General features: G+C 37.1%; 3 protein-coding genes across 5 annotated transcripts; 2 read left to right on the top strand and 1 right to left on the bottom strand.

Annotated features, from left to right (window-relative positions):
• Positions 1 to 4,846: 4,846 nt before the first annotated feature.
• Positions 4,847 to 6,156, top strand: LOC103932203. The gene is made up of 2 exons (XM_048571151.1): positions 4,847 to 5,008; positions 5,229 to 6,156. The coding sequence occupies exons 1-2, from the start codon at positions 4,933 to 4,935 to the stop codon at positions 5,747 to 5,749; spliced, it is 597 nt and encodes a 198-aa protein (XP_048427108.1). The 5' UTR covers positions 4,847 to 4,932; the 3' UTR covers positions 5,750 to 6,156.
• Positions 6,157 to 7,699: 1,543 nt separating this feature from the next.
• LOC103932202 (tubulin beta-1 chain) lies at positions 7,700 to 10,262 on the bottom strand. Its single transcript, XM_009341755.3, is given in 4 exon segments — positions 7,700 to 8,644; positions 9,358 to 9,627; positions 9,790 to 10,111; positions 10,113 to 10,262. Coding segments are annotated over 4 exon segments (1,344 nt in total). The 5' UTR covers positions 10,185 to 10,262; the 3' UTR covers positions 7,700 to 7,964.
• A 3,782-nt stretch (positions 10,263 to 14,044) lies between these two features.
• Positions 14,045 to 18,313, top strand: LOC103932201 (actin-depolymerizing factor 7). 3 transcript variants are annotated; one of them, XM_009341753.3, is made up of 7 exons: positions 14,045 to 14,410; positions 14,753 to 14,894; positions 15,636 to 15,727; positions 15,883 to 15,982; positions 16,571 to 16,611; positions 17,654 to 17,907; positions 18,005 to 18,255. In XM_009341753.3, the coding sequence occupies exons 1-7, from the start codon at positions 14,120 to 14,122 to the stop codon at positions 18,153 to 18,155; spliced, it is 1,071 nt and encodes a 356-aa protein (XP_009340028.2). In that variant the 5' UTR covers positions 14,045 to 14,119; the 3' UTR covers positions 18,156 to 18,255. The 3 variants fall into 3 exon arrangements, with proteins under 3 accessions (XP_009340028.2, XP_009340029.2, XP_018499247.2); XM_009341754.3 differs by lacking the exons at positions 17,654 to 17,907; positions 18,005 to 18,255 and having other exon boundaries at positions 16,490 to 16,891; XM_018643731.2 differs by lacking the exons at positions 14,045 to 14,410; positions 14,753 to 14,894; positions 15,636 to 15,727; positions 15,883 to 15,982; positions 16,571 to 16,611 and adding an exon at positions 17,152 to 17,367 and having other exon boundaries at positions 18,005 to 18,313.
• The last annotated feature ends 244 nt before the right edge of the window (positions 18,314 to 18,557 follow it).

Here is an 18,557-nt window from a genome sequence, read left to right as displayed (position 1 = left end):
GGCCAATGATAGTTGAACCACTATGATTAATTATTGCCCTGATTTCTTTTGTCGTTCTGGAATCAGGGCCAATTATATATACATATATATATATGTATGTATGTAGGTATGTATATACATATATATATGAACATGTACTCATAGACATGGCAGGTGTGAAGAAACCCCACATGATTCATGAACGAATATTTATCACAGTAGTCGGCTAGTTAGCTAGCGACTCGTTTCTATCATTCTGGGCACTGCATCATATTCCCATGTTAATTCGAATGAGAATTGGCATGTTGGCGATCACGGTCGTCTCTGATATTAGTTTGTCTAGAAATGCCAAATTGGATGGTTAATTTAATTCATTCATAGAACATGAGATAAATACTTTCACATATTCACCACCACTGGCGGAGCCAGGTTAAGGGCTGTCATGGACTATAGCCCAGGTGGCTTCTGGAGAAAAATAAAATTTTACTTGTAATTTTGATTGATTTTCGAATGTAGCCCATCATATATTTAGTCACTAATTCAAATTCTCTAGGTTTAATTATATAAAATTATATAATACAGTTTACAAACTTTTTTTTTTCTTAAATTATTTTTTTTTTATTGCTTCTTGTACATGTACAAGTTTGAATTTGTTTAATTACAAAAATTTTTTACTCACCTTGTGAAATTTTTTTAAGCTAGCTGATATTATATAAAAAAAAAGGGTATCAAATTTCTTTATCTATAAAGATTTAAATTTTAAGCTAACCCATCTGGTAAAAATTTTCTAGCTCTGCTATTGTTCATCACAAGCTTTGGACTTCAAGAATTAGAATTCCTCGGAGAGTAAGAAATGCATATTGATTAAAAAAGAAAAAGGTTTGAAAAAATGTAATTGGATCTCATTGGAAAGAGATGGTTAAGAAGCCTACATCATCTCTCTTTGGAAAGAAAAAAGAAATTGTAGCAATGATTTCTTAACTTTAACTTAATTGGAGTAATGGTCCCTCAACTAAAAATTAAGGGAGTTTTAACAGAAAGCTCGCGGTACTGTTCACTTTAACGAAAAACCACATTTTTACACTAAAAAATCAAACCTAGTACTATTCACTTTACTATTTATTTTGTCCTTATCATTAAAACTCAAAGTTTTCAAGTCTTTTTTATTAGTTTTCCTAAAAATTAATGACCATAGGTCCCTTAACTCCTTAAAACATGCAACTATGGTCCCTTTCATCAACTCAGTAGAAATTCTGTCAAAATGAGTCACATGTCATGCACATGAGGCTGAATCGAGGAGCAAATATGTAAAACCAAATGAGAAAAATTGTAGTAATGGTCCCTCAACTTTAACCAAATTATAGCAATAGTCCTTCCAATATAACTCTTTGATCGAATTCTGACGGAGTTAACGAAAAGAACCATAGCTGTATATTTTGATGAGTTAATAAACCAATGATTATGAATTTTTAGTTGAGAGATCATTTGCTACAATTTTCTCTAAAAGAAATGGTTAAGAAGCCCACACCATCTCAACGAGACCTCAATAGTAGAAGCCCAGACAACGTCTAAAAGTCACTGGCTCACAGATTGCATGCATGGAATTGCAATTCAATACCTCGATTCCATGCAAACAATCCTAAACCATAAACCCTTTGTGCAACCCTACCTCTGTAATCATGTTGGTTCATCAATAAAATCTCGTTATCGTTTTTTGTAAAAGAAAAAAGGTCTTTCATATCCATTATCAACCACCACGGCAGGTAGTTCAGTGGTTAGGGACGAATTACAAGTCCATATTTCACATAACACGCCTTGTGTTCGATTTTTGAAGCTGATGAATTACACAATGGTGGCCAAAGGGAGGTTGAAATGCCTCTATGAGTCTTATCGGCTCTTGGAATGGTGGATTGCCATAACGAAGTCACCAACTGGCCCCTTATAATGCCTCTATGAGTCTTCTCGACTCTCGGAATGGTGGATTACTATGACGAAGCCACTAACTGACCCCTTATTTTGGACCAAAAAAAATACCAATTATCAAATATTGTTAAATAAAATTGTGACTGAGGTCCAAAGCAATCAATGTGTATCATGTTAAATATTGTGTGTCACAAATAGTGCATCATCATGTCGACAGATTTGCATCCGCATTACGCAGACACCAGGAGCTAATGCCTTATGTTGCAGGATAGATTCTCTCGTTCCTACTTACGACTTTATGCTTAACACAATCAATTGAACTATCATTTCAGTTAGTTAAAGTGCTTAACTAAAAGTTCAAAAGTAAATTAGGTCTCATCACACCACTGTTCCCACTCCCGGAGGTAATTCCGGGGGTAACAAAAATTCAAATAACTGCGAAAAGCATGGCTCCCTCGCCGTCTCACACTCACTCATTAGTTGGTCGTTAAATATATATGGACGGGCATGGAATTTGTAGGTAAAAAGGAGAATTCAGACTTGAAAGTCTAATGTGATATCTTAGTCCGTTGATACCTAACAACGACAATCTCTAATTAATCATTCCCTAATATTAAAGATTTGACTCCGCAAACCGCGGAGGAGAACGTTCCATATTATGTGGAAGTAATTTTTCTTTATATATGTGAACTAATTTTTATGTATCTGAACACAGTCCCGTTGTATTATTATATTACTTCAATTATTGGGTAACTTCCCCTTTTACCATGAAGTTTTGTGAAAATCGTATTTTGTTCACTTTTTTTTTTTTTTTTTTGGTCTCACTTTCATACTTTTAAGTTTATTTAATTTCAAATTCCACGGGGCACATATTTGGTGGATCAAAATTATGCCATGTCATCGGTTAACAAAGGATATTAACGGAAAGATCAACTATCGGAAGTATTAAGTGGAGAAAAAACAAACTTTAAGTATGAAAGTGAGATGAAAAAAGTGAATAGTAAAGTACGATTTTGATGAAAGTTGAGGCAATAAAATGAAGTTATCTCAAATTATGATACGGATAATTATGAATATACCCTAAAGGCGTAACATTTCAAGCTATCAACAATGTTGTTTACACTTTACACAAAATAATAACACCACCTTATTGTTTTAAAAGAAATCAAAGATTAATACTCAGTATTTTATCTTTTCTAGTATAGCACTTTGAACAAGAAATAAGTTGCATATGATGTGTTAAGGTCTTCCAGACTTCCAGTAGGTCTACGTTTTACTTTTCAATATTTTCTTTCAAATACCAGTAATTGACAAGAAATTAGGAAAACATGTGTTACATTACATGAGAAATGTTAAGAAGACTCTCTTTAAGTATGACTATTCGCCACCTCATGTTTTTAGCACAATGTTTTATAATGTTGATACAGAAATTGTGCAAAAAAATGAGATGTCAGAGAATCCATAGAGAATTTCACATTTGATAAAGTCTCTTTAGCATCTCTCATATCGGTATATGTTGTGTTAATTTTCTCCATCAAGCTAACCAAGAATTGACAAAAAAGGGGCTTTAAGATCAGTCCAAAAAACACAGACCTGCAGCCTACGAAATTTGAACCATCTGAAATTATCAGGACAAAAACAAAAACCGTTACAGAAATTAACAACATCAAATCAAATTTGATGTTTGTGACATTACATATATGCGTACAACGTGGTAAATCATGCAGTTTCGTACACAACTTTGCATGCATATGCCTAATTAATTTGAAATTTTCGTTAATTAATCCATATATAATATGGTCGTATTTGTAAGGTGGTGGTGATGAGTGGGTTGCCGCCATAGCCATGGACCTGCTTTTAGGTTGCAAGCTGTCTCATATAATTTGACGGTGGGTTTTTGAAAAGGGAAAGATAATAATATGAAAGCAAAATGCCACACAAAAGGATTGGAGGGTGAAATGTATACCATATATATTTATACGATACAACTGAAAGTTAGGCAGATAGATCGAACTTAATCATTACAAGGTTTACAATTTAATAACAGGTAAAAGTCAAAATTAATGGGCAAAAAGTATTTTTTTTACGAAAAATTTATTCACTATTTCGTCACACAAAATATTTCTGTTTTAATTAGTACTTTTTTGTCCCTGCATTCGTTGGAACGATTTGCTAAAGCCTAAAACGAAATGAAAGTATCAAATTGGTTTTACATGGGGATCCTTTTACCTTTTAGGCGTCGTTATCGATCGAGTGATGCTATTTGAGCAAATAATTAATATTGTTGTCTTCCATTACATGACCAGAATGATTAGCAAATTAGGTTAAGTAAAATAGCATAAATTTGTTTATTTCACTGGAAAAAGCATAACATAAATTATATCTCCAACATCAATTCATTAACTTTCAAACAACGGAGCCTTCAACAAATTAGCATTTCCAATCATGAATCATACTACATATATATATATAAGTAGATCGATAGCGATAGTAGGTTAAACAAATCATTATTAGGGAGGACAGAGATCAGTTGAAATCAAACTCGTAGCAACTTGCATAGACAAGATTCTTTTTCACTACTACAGACAGCACTATATACACACACACACACATGGATATAAAATATGGCATATATCTACATGGTATTTTGGTATATAAATATAAAACCACGCATCTACGCCGTTGATAGCGGAGGAACAAGTTGCCACGTAAACTTTGACTAGTATGTTAAAATTGGCATTAAGGTCATGATAACAACCTCTCTCGTGGGGTCCTCTCTCTCTACGAAATTCTAAACTAGGGTTCGTGTCCATTTTTTCACTTATTCAAAGTCGACGACCATCTGTTAATTAATAATTTAAAATATATAGTTTTCTTTCTAAATGCTACAGTTAACCCTACAACTATATAATGACTCCCCCCACCATATGCATTTACACAAAATATAAATTAAAATAAAAGTTTCTCCTCCTCTTCATCTCTCTGTAGCTCAGGCACAAAGTTTATATTTCTGAAACCCTAGCTTCTTTGATGGCTTCTAACTTGTGCTTGAAGACCCTTGCAGTGTTGGCTCTTGCCCTTGCGGTTTGTGTCCAAGCCACTCTAGGTTGGTTTGTGATCATTACCATATCGTCTGATATTCATTCGTTTTCAGTTTTCATTTTTTCATTTGTTAAAAATTGAAAACTTGTTTAGTAATTGTTGTCGGTTTTCAGTTTTCGTTGAAAACCAACAATATTTATCAAACAACTTGTTATCAATCAATATTTATCGAGATAACCAGCTAATTATTTGCAAAAAATATATAATACGATGCATGCATGCAGGAGGAATAACATGTGAGAATCTAGAGCACGATGCATGCGCATTCGCGGTGTCATCGTCCGGCAAACGCTGTGTGCTTGAGAAGCATGTGAGAAGAAGCGGAGAGGAAGCGTATACGTGCCGAACATCGGAAATTGAGGCTGATAACTTGAAGGACTGGATCGAGAGCGAGAAGTGCATCAAGTCTTGTGGGCTTGACCGCAAATCCTACGGCATCTCATCGGACTCTCTCCTGGAGTCTCGATTCACACAAAAACTTTGCTCCCCTCAGTGTTACGGCAACTGCCCCAACATTGTTGACCTTTACTTCAATCTTGCTGCTGGTGAAGGTGTATTTTTACCAAAACTTTGTGAAGCACAAGGAGCAAATGCTCGTCGAGAGATGTCGGAGATTCGTAGCTCTGGATATGTTGCACCGGGACCAATCAACGCGAAATTAACAGCACCAGGGCCAATCAACTCAGTGAACTTGGCAACTTCTTATACACCAGCGGAGGGTGCCCCAGCCCAGTCTCCTTACTAAGAGAGATTTTTCAGTGTGACGGGAACACAGGATGGTACACCAGTGTCACTATACAAATGGTAAGATATGTGTGTTAAAAGGTTAATAACTAAAAAAATAAAAGTTTCCATCATTTATATAAAAACAAGTGGTGTACCACTCGTGTTCCGGTCAAAAAAAAAAAAAAATTCTCCTAGTAAGTACACCATCATGAATGCACCAAGGGCTGAGTTTCCGGCCGGGCTCGATATTCTGCACCAAAATATCTTTATGTGTTGTTTAAATTATTACAATATATGGAACTTAGAATTCAGAAGTACTGCGTATGTAGATTAATTAAGTGAGCTATTTGTGTTGTTAAAGCTTGCGTTCTAGCTTTTGTATGCTTTAATTTTCAGATGGATTTAATAATAAAAATGCTTTCTACAGCCTTTATATGTATGTTTGCTTCTTGAGTTGGCGTCAAGGGCGGAATTAGAAATTTGAAGATAATTTTTATAGGATGACTCTCGTTGAATGCTAACATGAATATTGACGGAAAATTTGGAAAATTACGTAAAAAATAAAAAATGCATAAAAAAATTCGAATATGAAAATCACTTCTTGTAAAAAGAAAATTAGCCTGGCCAACAAGTAGTGGACGTACCATAATATGTATAGCATGGTGCCAAAAACTAAATGGTCAACTAAAATTAAAGGGACATTTACCTTGTTTGATAGGTTAATTGGTGTGCCTTTTCCCATTAATTTAAGAAAAGATGAAACATACCTCACACCAAGTGAAACCGGATGATATATAGCAGATGAGAAATTTTTGTTCGGTTGGTTGAATCAGGTAATTGTGAATCTGCTCCATGTCGGTATAAACCCTAATGCAGAGGCAGCACTCCTTTGTGATCCGATTGTCGAACACAAAAATTTCTCTCGAATAAATTCAAAGTGTAGAAGATGAGAAACCGGCGAAGTTTTCGAATGATTGGGCTAAATGAGTTATGCTGGACTTAATTACAGTGTGCCGCATCATATGCTTTTGGACACACTACACAATACACACCATCATCATCCTCAATGGTTGCCAATTACGCTTCATGATTTATCAGTTTGTTTGTCAAATTGCATTCATATTTGTGAGGATTGCGGAATTCTCCAATCATGTTCGTTCATCATACATCGTACGATCAGAAATTATTGTAAATTTTTTTATTTAAAATTGAATATAAACAGTACCTGATAAAAACTAACCGCACGATGTATATGAACAAACGTAATTAAAAGATTTCCGAAATCCTTACAAAGAGAATCTAGAAAGGATCCTCATTCTATATAAACATTGGTTGGTTGGTGGGTTTAGGTTTAGGTCTTGGCCAGGGGCCCGAACGACAGAGACATCTAACAGAAAGCACACATTAGTATGGTGGCTTTTAACTTACTCCACCATCACCAGATTCACAACCACCCAAACTTCATTCAAAGGACGACCACATACATTCTACATTTCATCAGAATTAAGAAATGCCATGGCTTAGTTTCATCAGCAGACCGATTTATTGAGCGATTGTCCGCAATCAATAAAATTAACATTGACGTGGATGGAGAAAGATTTTGGTATGACTGAATCCTTAATGATTGAGACAACTTTCACACCAGGTGAAACTACATAGTGCTGGGCCGAAAAAACATTTTTGTGTCAAACAGTGGAACAAAGTAGATTTAACTCCATGTGGTTAATGCAAAGGCTGGCTCCTGAGTGGTTTGGATAGTCTACTTAATCTGATTATCGAAAACGGGAACTTTTATAGACACCAAAATATAGGAGTGGGTTCGAAAAACCAAAAATTGAAAAAAATCACACTGAATACCGAACCAATTGAAAATCAAACCGAAACTAAAAACACGAACCAAAACTTTCTATCAATTCATGAATAAAATGCATATGAAGGTAGTAATTAAAGGCAAATCCAAGATTAACAATTTGACAGAAGAAACAAAAATGCATTTTTAATCATCTTAATCTTTACTTACCACCCTCATATCATAGACTCGATTAACATATTCAATAAACATATTTTCAGACAACTCAACTGCTACCATCTAAAAACTAAGGAAAATGAAAAAAACCAAACACACGAATCATGGCCGAAGAACGAACCAGAATCCAGCAATCCAAACCCCAAACAGAAGCGTATTTAAATCCGCAACACAACTTAAACAAAAAAGAGAACATTTGCGATCAAGATCAAGCCTCCTCCTGAACTTCCTCTTCCTCTTCATAGTCGTAACCCTCCTCATCGGCTGTAGCATCCTGGTACTGCTGGTACTCTGAAACAAGGTCGTTCATGTTGCTCTCTGCCTCGGTGAACTCCATCTCGTCCATTCCCTCTCCGGTGTACCAATGCAAGAAAGCCTTTCTGCGGAACATAGCAGTGAACTGCTCACTCACCCTCCTGAACATTTCCTGAATGGATGTGGAGTTGCCAATGAAGGTCGAAGCCATCTTCAGACCCGTTGGTGGAATATCACAAACAGTGGACTTGACATTGTTCGGGATCCACTCAACAAAGTAGGATGAGTTCTTGTTCTGAACATTGATCATCTGTTCGTCAACTTCCTTGGTGCTCATCTTGCCACGGAACATGGCTGAAGCAGTCAAATACCGCCCATGACGTGGATCAGCGGCGCACATCATGTTCTTTGCATCCCACATCTGTTGAGTGAGCTCTGGAACAGTAAGCGCCCTGTACTGCTGGGATCCACGGGATGTGAGCGGAGCAAACCCAACCATGAAGAAATGCAATCGGGGGAATGGGATGAGATTAACAGCAAGCTTGCGGAGATCTGAGTTGAGTTGACCAGGGAAACGAAGGCAGCAGGTTACGCCACTCATGGTAGCAGAAATAAGATGATTGAGGTCGCCAACTGAACCAATGAGAAATCGTTGGTTAACTCACGTCGCGTTTCTCGTAGCAACAGGAACTAAATATCAAAAACATCTACTGCCCTCAATTGTCTTGCAAACTAGACCAACAAGTAAGAATCTAAACATATAAACATTTATAAGATACAAAACGTAACCACAGAGCCATTTTAAAGACAATTTCTAAAGGCATTCGAAAAATGTAGCATCAAAAGAAGCTACAGGGTACAAGTGAACGTAAATTGCACAAGGCTACAGGCTTCTGTGTTTATAAGCAGAACCAATTAGTCAAATTGCATAACTTACAAAACAGTGACCCGAGACCAAAGGAGCGGCAAAAGAACAACCATACCAATGCAAACAGGACTCAACCATATCTTGTCAATACAGAAAAACACACAAATAATCAAAAGCCCAAAGTGCATAACTAATACTTCATACAAAGTGAATCATCTGCACTTTCAATACAAATACAAACAGAGAAAAAACGAACAATTCACTCTCGAAAAACCAATGTATTAACCACTATTCCTCCAATTCACAATTCCAATTAAATTTTACACGACATAAGCATACAATACAAAATATCTAATCCCGCAGATAAATGCTAAACCCGAGAGAGTACCGTAAACACATTCAAATTCAACTTCAAAAACTATGATTATGACTCAACAGGGTACATTATACAAAGAAAAGAAAAGAAAAGAAAACTCACAGCTGGGAGTAGTGAGCTTCAGTGTTCGGAAGCAAATGTCGTAGAGCGCTTCGTTGTCCAAAACCATACACTCATCTGCATTTTCAACAAGCTGGTGAACTGAGAGAGTTGCATTGTATGGCTCAACGACGGTGTCGGACACCTTCGGCGACGGAAACACGGAGAATGTGAGCATCATTCGGTCCGGGTACTCCTCACGGATCTTGGAAATGAGCAGAGTTCCCATTCCGGACCCAGTCCCGCCACCCAAAGAGTGACAAACCTGAAATCCTGTAGCCAAACAAGTCATAAACCTCACAATTCGCACACACTAAACAAAGAAATTGTTTCCAAACAGAGTCTAATCAAAATCTTGTATCCAAACACTCGAAATTTCAAAAAATGCACACGGATCTAATGATCTAGAAACTAAAATCGAACTCGAAATAATACCTTGTAAGCAATCGCAGTTCTCGGCTTCCTTCCTGACGACGTCGAGGACCGAGTCGATCAACTCGGCGCCTTCGGTGTAATGACCCTTAGCCCAGTTGTTTCCGGCGCCGGACTGGCCGAAGACGAAGTTATCAGGGCGGAAGATCTGGCCGTAGGGCCCTGATCTGACGCTGTCCATGGTTCCCGGCTCGAGATCCATGAGGACGGCCCGTGGGACGAACCTCCCGCAGCTGGCTTCGTTGTAGTAGACATTGACGCGCTCGAGCTGGAGTTCGTTGTCGCCCTGGTATCGGCCGGTGGAGTCGATGCCGTGCTCGGCAGCAGACAACCTCCCAGAACTTGGCGCCGATCTGGTTGCCGCACTGGCCTCCCTGAATGTGGAGAATCTCACGCATTTTGGTGGAGGAGAGAGAGTGAAGAAGGAGAAGAAGATTCTGGAAGAGAGAAATGGTCAAGGAAGAAGACGAAGGGTTTTGGAGAGTGAGGGACTGACGTCTGGTATTTTATAGCGGGTGAGATGACGGACGTGTTTGACGGCGCCGTTTGGTTTGAGTGGGAATTTAAATTTTGAAAAGCGAACGTGTAATTTTGGAAGCCAGAAGGGTCCGATCCTGTGCAATTACGGTAGGAGACTTGAGAGAATCTCAACAGTTAATTTGGTTCGGTATGTTTGAGTCTTGTTTGGTGGACGGTTCGATGTTAAGGAGTACGGAGGACTGGTGCTGGTTGCAGGGATGGGGTGTTTAACGCTTGAGAAACGACTGCAGAGATTGTGTTCTACGCGCTGTGAGGTGAATGACGGTTACGCGCCAGCGGAATTGTGGGTTAACTGGGTAATGCTGGATTTGGTTTGGATGGGGGCAGAGAAAAGAGAAACTCTTGCAGAGTCGCACATGAGTTCCGCGCCGGGACACGTGACTGGAATGGACTATAGAGGGTCGGTCACGTGAGTAGCACTTTTATTTTTTTTTTTTAGTATATCGATATTTTTATATGATGAGAAGTTCGATAAAATCATACAATGGGCAGCCTAATTTGGTATGGAATTCGCCATCCACGAAATTCGAACCTAAAACCTCTCACTTCCAAATGAAGAGGAATATCATCCGACCGTAATACTGAGTGACCATGAGTAGCACTTTGAGCCTTTTTGTTACTTCTATTTTAAATAATCACTAAAAAGGAAATTTAGTGTGTGTTTATGTTTTAATTTTGGTGAGAGTGCTTTTTAAGCAAGTGTTTTTATCTTTTTTTTTTTCTCAAAATTTGGGATACATCACCAAGCATGTGTTTATTCCTTCACACTATGTCTTAATTCTTAGATCAGACGATCAAATTATGTGATTATTTGGTCATAACCGTAAAACATGTCATCTTTTTGTATTATGATCCCACCCTTCTTTTACGATCTCACTTTTAGTGTATAGTGCACAATGTGGCCATTCGAACACAAGAATATCTCTTTTATAAGGTTTTAGCATTTGTAATATTAGAAAAAAAAAAAAAACATATCCTTGATGGATAATCACTTATAAACTAGTCCTAAGGCATAGTCTAATCGTATTACTCATTTTCTTTTTGTAATAGTCGAACAGGGTCTTAAATTTGAATCTCTATTTTCATTAATAAAAAACAGCTAAAAACAATTTGAGAAAATTTAGAACAAGTCGTCGATATATAAATGGTGGTTTGGACTCTCACATCTATTGAATATGAACCCAATTGCATGAAGTGTAGGTATATATTTATCGACACTTAAATTAAGAGACTTTATTTAGATGGTTTAAATGTCACATTTCAAGCATTTTCTTATTATATTTTTGGCCCACGAGTGAAGTGAGATCCTATTAGTTGGGGACTAAAATAAACATGGTCTATACCAACCCTACCTTTTACTCAATCTTTGATGAGTGAAAGTGGCCCACAAGAAAATTGGGTAGTGCTACCCACACAATCTTTTTTACATCGCATACATTTTTTTGTTAATTTATGTCATTTAATATTCTTCAATTCATTTGAGTTGATGGCGATATCTTTTTTTTGTTTGGGGTTCAGGAGAAAAGAAAGGAACCACCACCCAATAATGCTTTTATGAAAGCACAATCACCGATGGTCCTCCACGGATTCAATAGTCAAAAATTGAGAAAAATATGTGAAAGGTAAAAAGAGATGTGTGGATCACCATCTAAGAGAAATAAGCAATGTTGTCCTCGTCATCATCATAATCATCATGGAATGAGATGGAAGTAGCTAGATCAAGTGTACCCATCATTCCACCCTTCGTGCCAAAGCTAAGAAACTCCATGATTTTAAAGCTACTAAGATATGGCAACAACCCACTACCAAAGAAGACCAAATTTTGTTAACATTATCACAATTTCACTTGATTGCTATTGATTCACGATGTGCACTCATTTGTGCAGAGACTTACTTGTAGCCTGTTTCAACTTTATTTATTTTACGTGATGAGAATGCAGAGAGATGAAGCTATAAAACCTGTTACTTACAACTTATCTTTTATATAGAAAGCCAAAGCCCCATTTTGGGGTCATGGCTTCAATAAAAATCCATAGGACAAAATTGCCCCTCAACCAAAAAAATTCAAAAGGAGTCTAATATAATATATCAAATAATGCATGGGTAATTTGGTAATCTGGTCATTATAAAATATAATATAAATATAAGTGGGAAGAGAGGAAAAAAAAATAGAATGATGAGTGAAAGTTGATGGTGCCCATGAAGGGAAAAAAATATAATAAAAAATAAGAAAAATCATGAATGTTGTGTTTAAAACATCTTAAGAGGCGTGTAATGTCGGTTATAAAAAAGGTATTTCGAACACAGATAATAATGTGATTAAATAAGTTGTCAAATATTTTTTTTTTAACAAACAATATTATCTACGCTAAGAGAAATGGGGTGGGTTTAGCCTCACAATCAGTTAGCAATAATGTGATTTAAATAGTTATTTATTAAATATTATTTTCTTTATAAAAAAAAGTATTTCGCTCGCGGATATTAATGTAATTAAATTAATTGTCAAATTATTTTTTATTTTTTAAAACAAATAATATTACCTACACTAAGGGGGAGGGGGTTGGTTTATCCTCACAATGGGCTAGCAATAATGTGATTCAATCAATTATTTATTAAATATTATTTTCTCTATTCTTAATCTAAATTCTATAGAAACCGATTTTATTATGTGAATTCGGCTGCTTTAATTGGTTTATGAATGGTTTCTTCTAGCATAATATAAAATTATTCATTTACTTCAAATATTTGACTTTTCTGTTGTCAATTTATGCATACAAATACATTTAAAACATGTAAGTTGTAAGTAGCATACCGTGATTCAAAAGATGTCTTCTGCACACGCATGAGCGCGTGCATGAAGGCTAGTTTTTTGTAATACGAGGATATGAACTTATAATGAAAAGGCTATATATTACAGTACATATTGAACTACAACAAGAATGCCACAATTGTTGTATCCAAAGCGAATTATGCATTACCACGCGTTTTCATGCTTCAAATACAAAACCAATATATGATTAATTTGTAATTATTATAGGACCGCAACAATAACAATTCCGTTATACAAAAGTTATTCGCCGACTTTAAAGGGCGGTTATTGGCTTAGGAGGAGGCCAGTGGCAAAGAGCTGAAAAGTTATAGCTCTCACATGGTTCAGTGCCACACCTTTAGCTTGCTTACATTCCAAGCAAACCCAACATTCATGTTCTTGAGTTCGGCAGTTTCTCTTTTGATCCTTTTTTGGTGGGTAGGAGGTGTCAGATAAGTTAATTGAAATGAATGAGCATCTTCTTCGGATCCTGGTTGTGAGGATCCTGGAGATTCTCAAATCGTGTTCGTTCATCGTAATTGTTTGGTCAGAAATCATTTTAAGTACTTTTATTTAAAATTAAATATGAGTAGTATCTGACGAAAATTGACTACACGATATACGATGAACAGACATAATTTGAAAATCTTTAAATCCTCACAAAGAAGATCCGGAAGTACTCTCATTCAATCGAAATGTGCAAGAAAAATCGGATGGTCATTTTATAGAGATTGACCGAGGCTGAAATTGTATTGGACCCAAGGCCCAACAGAATCGTGCTGAAGTTCGAAGGCCTGGCCCATTTAGTCATCACTCCTACCGGACCAACACAAACAACGCCAGGCCCATGGGGCCCGTGGCTCAAGTCAGTAGCTTGATACGAAGAGTTACCGTTCCAGTTCCCTTGAACGGTGGAACCCTTTACTGCTTCTCCCAAAACCCTCCAGAACCCCCAGAGCTCTTGTTTCGGCGTCTGAGACAAAAATGGTGAGCAAGAGACAGAGAGAAGCTCGCAAGAAATTCCGAGCAGAACACCCAGAACTGGCTAAACAGCCGACTCCGCCCAAAGACCCAACTAGGAAGAAGGACAAGAAGAAGAGCTCGTTCAAGCGCAAAAAAGCACCCAGCGACCCAGCCAAACCCAGCAAAAATCCCCATAGAAAACACCCCCTCAGAGTCCCCGGCATGAAGCCCGGCGACAGCTGCTTCATTTGTAAATCCACTGAACATATCGCCAAGCTCTGCCCCGAGAAAGTTCAGTGGGATAAGCACAAGGTGTGGTCTTTTTTCAATTGTCCGATGTAGTTTGAGTTTTCTTTATCTGGGTATTTCTCCTATTGATGAAACTTGGTATATGTCGTCGAAATGAAATTCATGTGTGTAACTGGAAAAATGGATTATAATGCATATGGGTTTGTGGGTATGTTTTGTTTAGCTCTTAGTAATTGGAAACGGCGGTGGATGCTTGAATCGAATTTGGCGTTTTGAATGGTTATTTGCAGAAGTTAATGGAATTGGATTTTTATTTGAGACATGGTTATTTATGGTGTGGACTGTGGACTGTGGAGTGGATGAAATTCCAGTTTTGATATCGTTGTGATTATCTGATTCTTGCAGATATGTTTATATTGTCGACAACGTGGGCATAGCATCAAGAATTGCCTTAACAAGAAAGATGATTCTGTGGCTGAGAAGTTATGTTATAATTGTGGGGAAAATGGACATTCGCTTTCGAACTGCCCCTACCCTCTTGAAGACGGTAATCTTTCTAATCGATTAGGTTATGTTAACTTGGCTTAATAATTGGATGGTGCATATGGGAAGCTGTTAATTGGCTGTTCTTTAGTGGGTCTGTGTAGTGGTGGTCAACCGGTCTTTTAAACATGACAGCATGCATTTGAAGTTTACATGAGTGATGCAATGGTTTATAGCATCACGATTCACAAGTAGCATATATTATTGGCAAGCACTAGGTTTGAACAATTTCCAGCTGAAACCATTTACCTTTACTGAAATTAGTAATCCTTGCGCTAAAATCTTTGGTTTCACTGTTGACGTATTATCCAAAAAAATTTATAGAGGGACATTGAATGTAGCTTGAATAAACATGAACTTGAATATTTAGGAGGGTTGAAAACTTGACATATATTATGTTGTTCAGAACTGCATGCCACTGAAAGAAAAAGTCTAGAAGAGGATATTTGTCTAAAGCTCATATGAGTTGTCGAATTCCTCCCACCACCGGTCTTTCATCATGTGTTCTTTTTCTCCAAAGTTCTACTGGGCTGTACACATTACTCAGATAATTGCAATGGATATTTGTTTGTCATTATCGAGTTTTTAATTATACATCGCAAGTAGCATATATCATGTTGAGTGGGTTTAATGTCACTTTGAGTACCCAATTACATATGGGGGACATGTGCACTCTGATAATAACATTTTTACTCTATGGGTATGTTACTGCTTTGTTAATCATTTTGTTTATCTGGTAGTGCAGGAGGAACTAAATTTGCCAAGTGCTTCATCTGTAATGGGACGGGTCACTTGAGCAAGAACTGCCCTGAAAATACTCATGGGATTTATCCAAAGGTAAATGAATTAATATTTGTTAATTGACTTGTCATAGCAAAGGGGTTGAACTTTCAGGACATAGATGTTATTGATTGAAGTTTGAGCCATCCGAGCCAATTTACTTCATGAATGAAATCTGACACTTCCCTATATGAATGAATTTCATCTCTCAGGGTGGTAGTTGTAAAATTTGTGGGGGTGTAACACACTTGGCGAAGGATTGTCCTAACAAAAGCATCAGTTCGATGTCTGCTGGTAGATCTGCTCACTCGTGTAAGTCTTCCATTAGAATTCCTTACTTTGTCTTTCCTTGGAGTTCTTGAGTTCTCAATTTACTTTTTCATCATCTGATGTTCTAACCAACAAATTAGTAGTAGATTAAGGTGGCATAAATGCGCAGGTCTAAGTTTTAAGCAATTTGATGTTAGACCAAGGCGTTGGAAAGAAATATCTACCTTTTCCTTACTCTTCTGATTTCATTATCTTATGGGGAATACTGACTCCCTCAGGATTAGGCAAAACTACAATCACCTTGATCATGTTTCTGCAAATGATTCTGAATTTTTTGTCCAATTATACGATATCAATCATATTCTTAAATAACGGGTTTTAATTCTTGGGCAGGTTTGGATAACCTACTTTAGAAAAAAACTGATGTCGGCTCCTCCCTTCACCCTCTCACAATTTTAGTACTATATAATGACAAAAGTTGTGGTATTTTCAGGTCTTTTACAAAGTACTCTCGTCGATTTTGAATATTTTGTGCCTTCTACTTTTCAGGGAAAGAAAGTGATCTGCCAAGAGGAAAGGTTACAAAATTTCTCAGTGGAGATGACCTTGAGGACGATTTCAGTTTCATAGATGAGAAGAAAAGTGGCGGTACACAAGACAAGTCTGCAGATGTAGTTGGTTCTGCATCTCTTTCACAAGAAAGTACTGTAAAATCGAAGAAGAAGAAACAAGGACCCAAAGTAGTGAATTTCGTTGGATAATGAGGTTTCACGAGCGAAGAGTCAATTTTCCAGTCGTTCTTTTGTATGGCACGGCTCACTTCTGTCACGTAGCATTGGCACCATCACGATTTTGCCGTAGTCTAAAATAGTCCGACGGTGTTCAGAAATGATTTTTGTAGTTCTTAATGTATAAACCTTGAGTTGTTATTTATCATAATTTGTTTCGAGTTCTCTTGCCTAAAATAAATGACTCTTTATTTCTTACGAAAACTAATGAAAAATGTTTGAAAACTTTGAGTTTTTACGATAAGGACAAAATAAAGGGTAAAGTGAATAATATCAGGATTGATTTTTTAGTGTAAAAATGTGGTTTTTCGTTAAAATGAACAGTACGGGAGCTTTTTGTTAAACTTCCCTTTCTTCTTTTCTTTATATGTTAAAGTATCCAAATCAAACATTATAACATAGTTAAGGAGTTGATTAGTTGTGGACATCATCAGCCATAGAAGCTTCAGACAATTCTCGACCTCTGTTTCGTCCCTTAAAACTCTCTACTTCCCCGCAAATTTCTGGTATCTTATGCCCTTCTCCCCCAAAAAATAAGGCTCTCTTTCCCTCTGCTGCTATACTTTCCATCTCTCTTTCTTTTCCGGCGTTCTTCTTCATTTCTCACTGCACTCCCGTCTCTTTTCCGACGACAAAATGGTATGTCTCATCTCTCCCTCAAAATAAAATAATTAATGACAAAGGTTAAGACGCATGTTACAAATTTAATCTAACTTCGCTTTAACAAAAGCGTTTTGAAATCTTTTTTGTGAGCAATACATAATTGGCATAAATGATCGTAGCCAAGTTGACCGGAGCACGGGCTTCCCTTCCCTATAGTTTGGATTAGATTAGAATATCGCTCTTGCAACGTCCTCCCCCCTCAGATATGTAATATGTATAAGGTTTTTAATACGGTTTTTTGGTTTGGTTTGGTATGGGGTAGGCGGTGTCTGGCATGGCTGTGAATGATGAATGCAAACTCAAGTTCGGGGAGCTAAAAGCGAAGAGAAATTACCGATTCATTGTATTCAAGATTGACAAACAAGAAGTGGTGGTAGAGAAACTTGGCAGCCCAGATGAAACATATGAGGATTTCGCGGAGTCGCTGCCTGCTGATGAGTGCCGCTATGCTGTCTTCGATTTTGATTTCACCACTTCTGAGAACTGCCAGAAAAGCAAGATCTTCTTCATTGCATGGTAATCAATTGACTGAGCTAATTTGTGTTAATTGTTTCCTTTATTAAGCGTCATTTTATAAGGTGCTAATGTTATGCATGAAACTTGATTTTCTTAGGTCTCCTGAGATATCAAAGGTGAGAATGAAGATGGTGTATGCAAGCTCTAGAGATCGATTCAAGAGGGAACTTGACGGCATTCAAGTCGAGTTGCAGGCAACTGATCCGAGCGAAATGAGCCTCGACATTATTAAAGGCCGAGCTCTTTAAGCAGCGGATCTTCAACCCTTACTGGACAATTACATTCGTCCATTTTTCTGAGAAGATCTTTTGTTTTTGTAATTTTCTTCTTCTTTGTATGGGTTCAATACCAACCGTGTACTTTATTGTAATATTATGAATTCTTTTATGATTTGCAACTTCTTGCATCAATGTGTTTAATTTAGTCAATACAAGGTTTCATCTCTGCTTCAGAATCTCAAAGTACAAATTCAAGTGGTCGAAAATTCACGATTGGAATTAAGATGACAAGTTCAGAAGAAGAAGAAAAAAGTAAATTGAGATATGTTTGTTCAGAGAAAGACCTATGAAGACTGGGACAAAGACTTTAAGAAAAGATATAAAGTACTAGGAGCTAACAAAAAGCCTGACGTAAAACCGAGCACATTGACG

The sequence above is a fragment of a genome, unplaced genomic scaffold (assembly GCF_019419815.1).
Source record: "Pyrus x bretschneideri cultivar Hongxiangsu unplaced genomic scaffold, Pyrus_bretschneideri_v1 Contig57, whole genome shotgun sequence".
Taxonomy (NCBI): domain Eukaryota; kingdom Viridiplantae; phylum Streptophyta; class Magnoliopsida; order Rosales; family Rosaceae; genus Pyrus; species Pyrus x bretschneideri.
The sequence above is the reverse complement of the archived record's forward strand: the minus strand, read 5'-3'. Positions and strand labels throughout refer to the sequence as shown.

Bases quoted from the DNA above. Each gene is read 5' to 3' on its own strand.
- LOC103932201 (XM_009341753.3), top strand. From the start codon at position 14,120: ATGGTGAGCAAGAGACAGAGAGAAGCTCGCAAGAAATTCCGAGCAGAA. The intron at 14,411-14,752 runs GTGTGGTCTTTT...TGATTCTTGCAG, and splicing joins TTCAGTGGGATAAGCACAAG to ATATGTTTATATTGTCGACA. The intron at 14,895-15,635 runs GTAATCTTTCTA...CTGGTAGTGCAG, and splicing joins CCCCTACCCTCTTGAAGACG to GAGGAACTAAATTTGCCAAG.
- LOC103932203 (XM_048571151.1), top strand. From the start codon at position 4,933: ATGGCTTCTAACTTGTGCTTGAAGACCCTTGCAGTGTTGGCTCTTGCC. The intron at 5,009-5,228 runs GTTGGTTTGTGA...GCATGCATGCAG, and splicing joins TTGTGTCCAAGCCACTCTAG to GAGGAATAACATGTGAGAAT.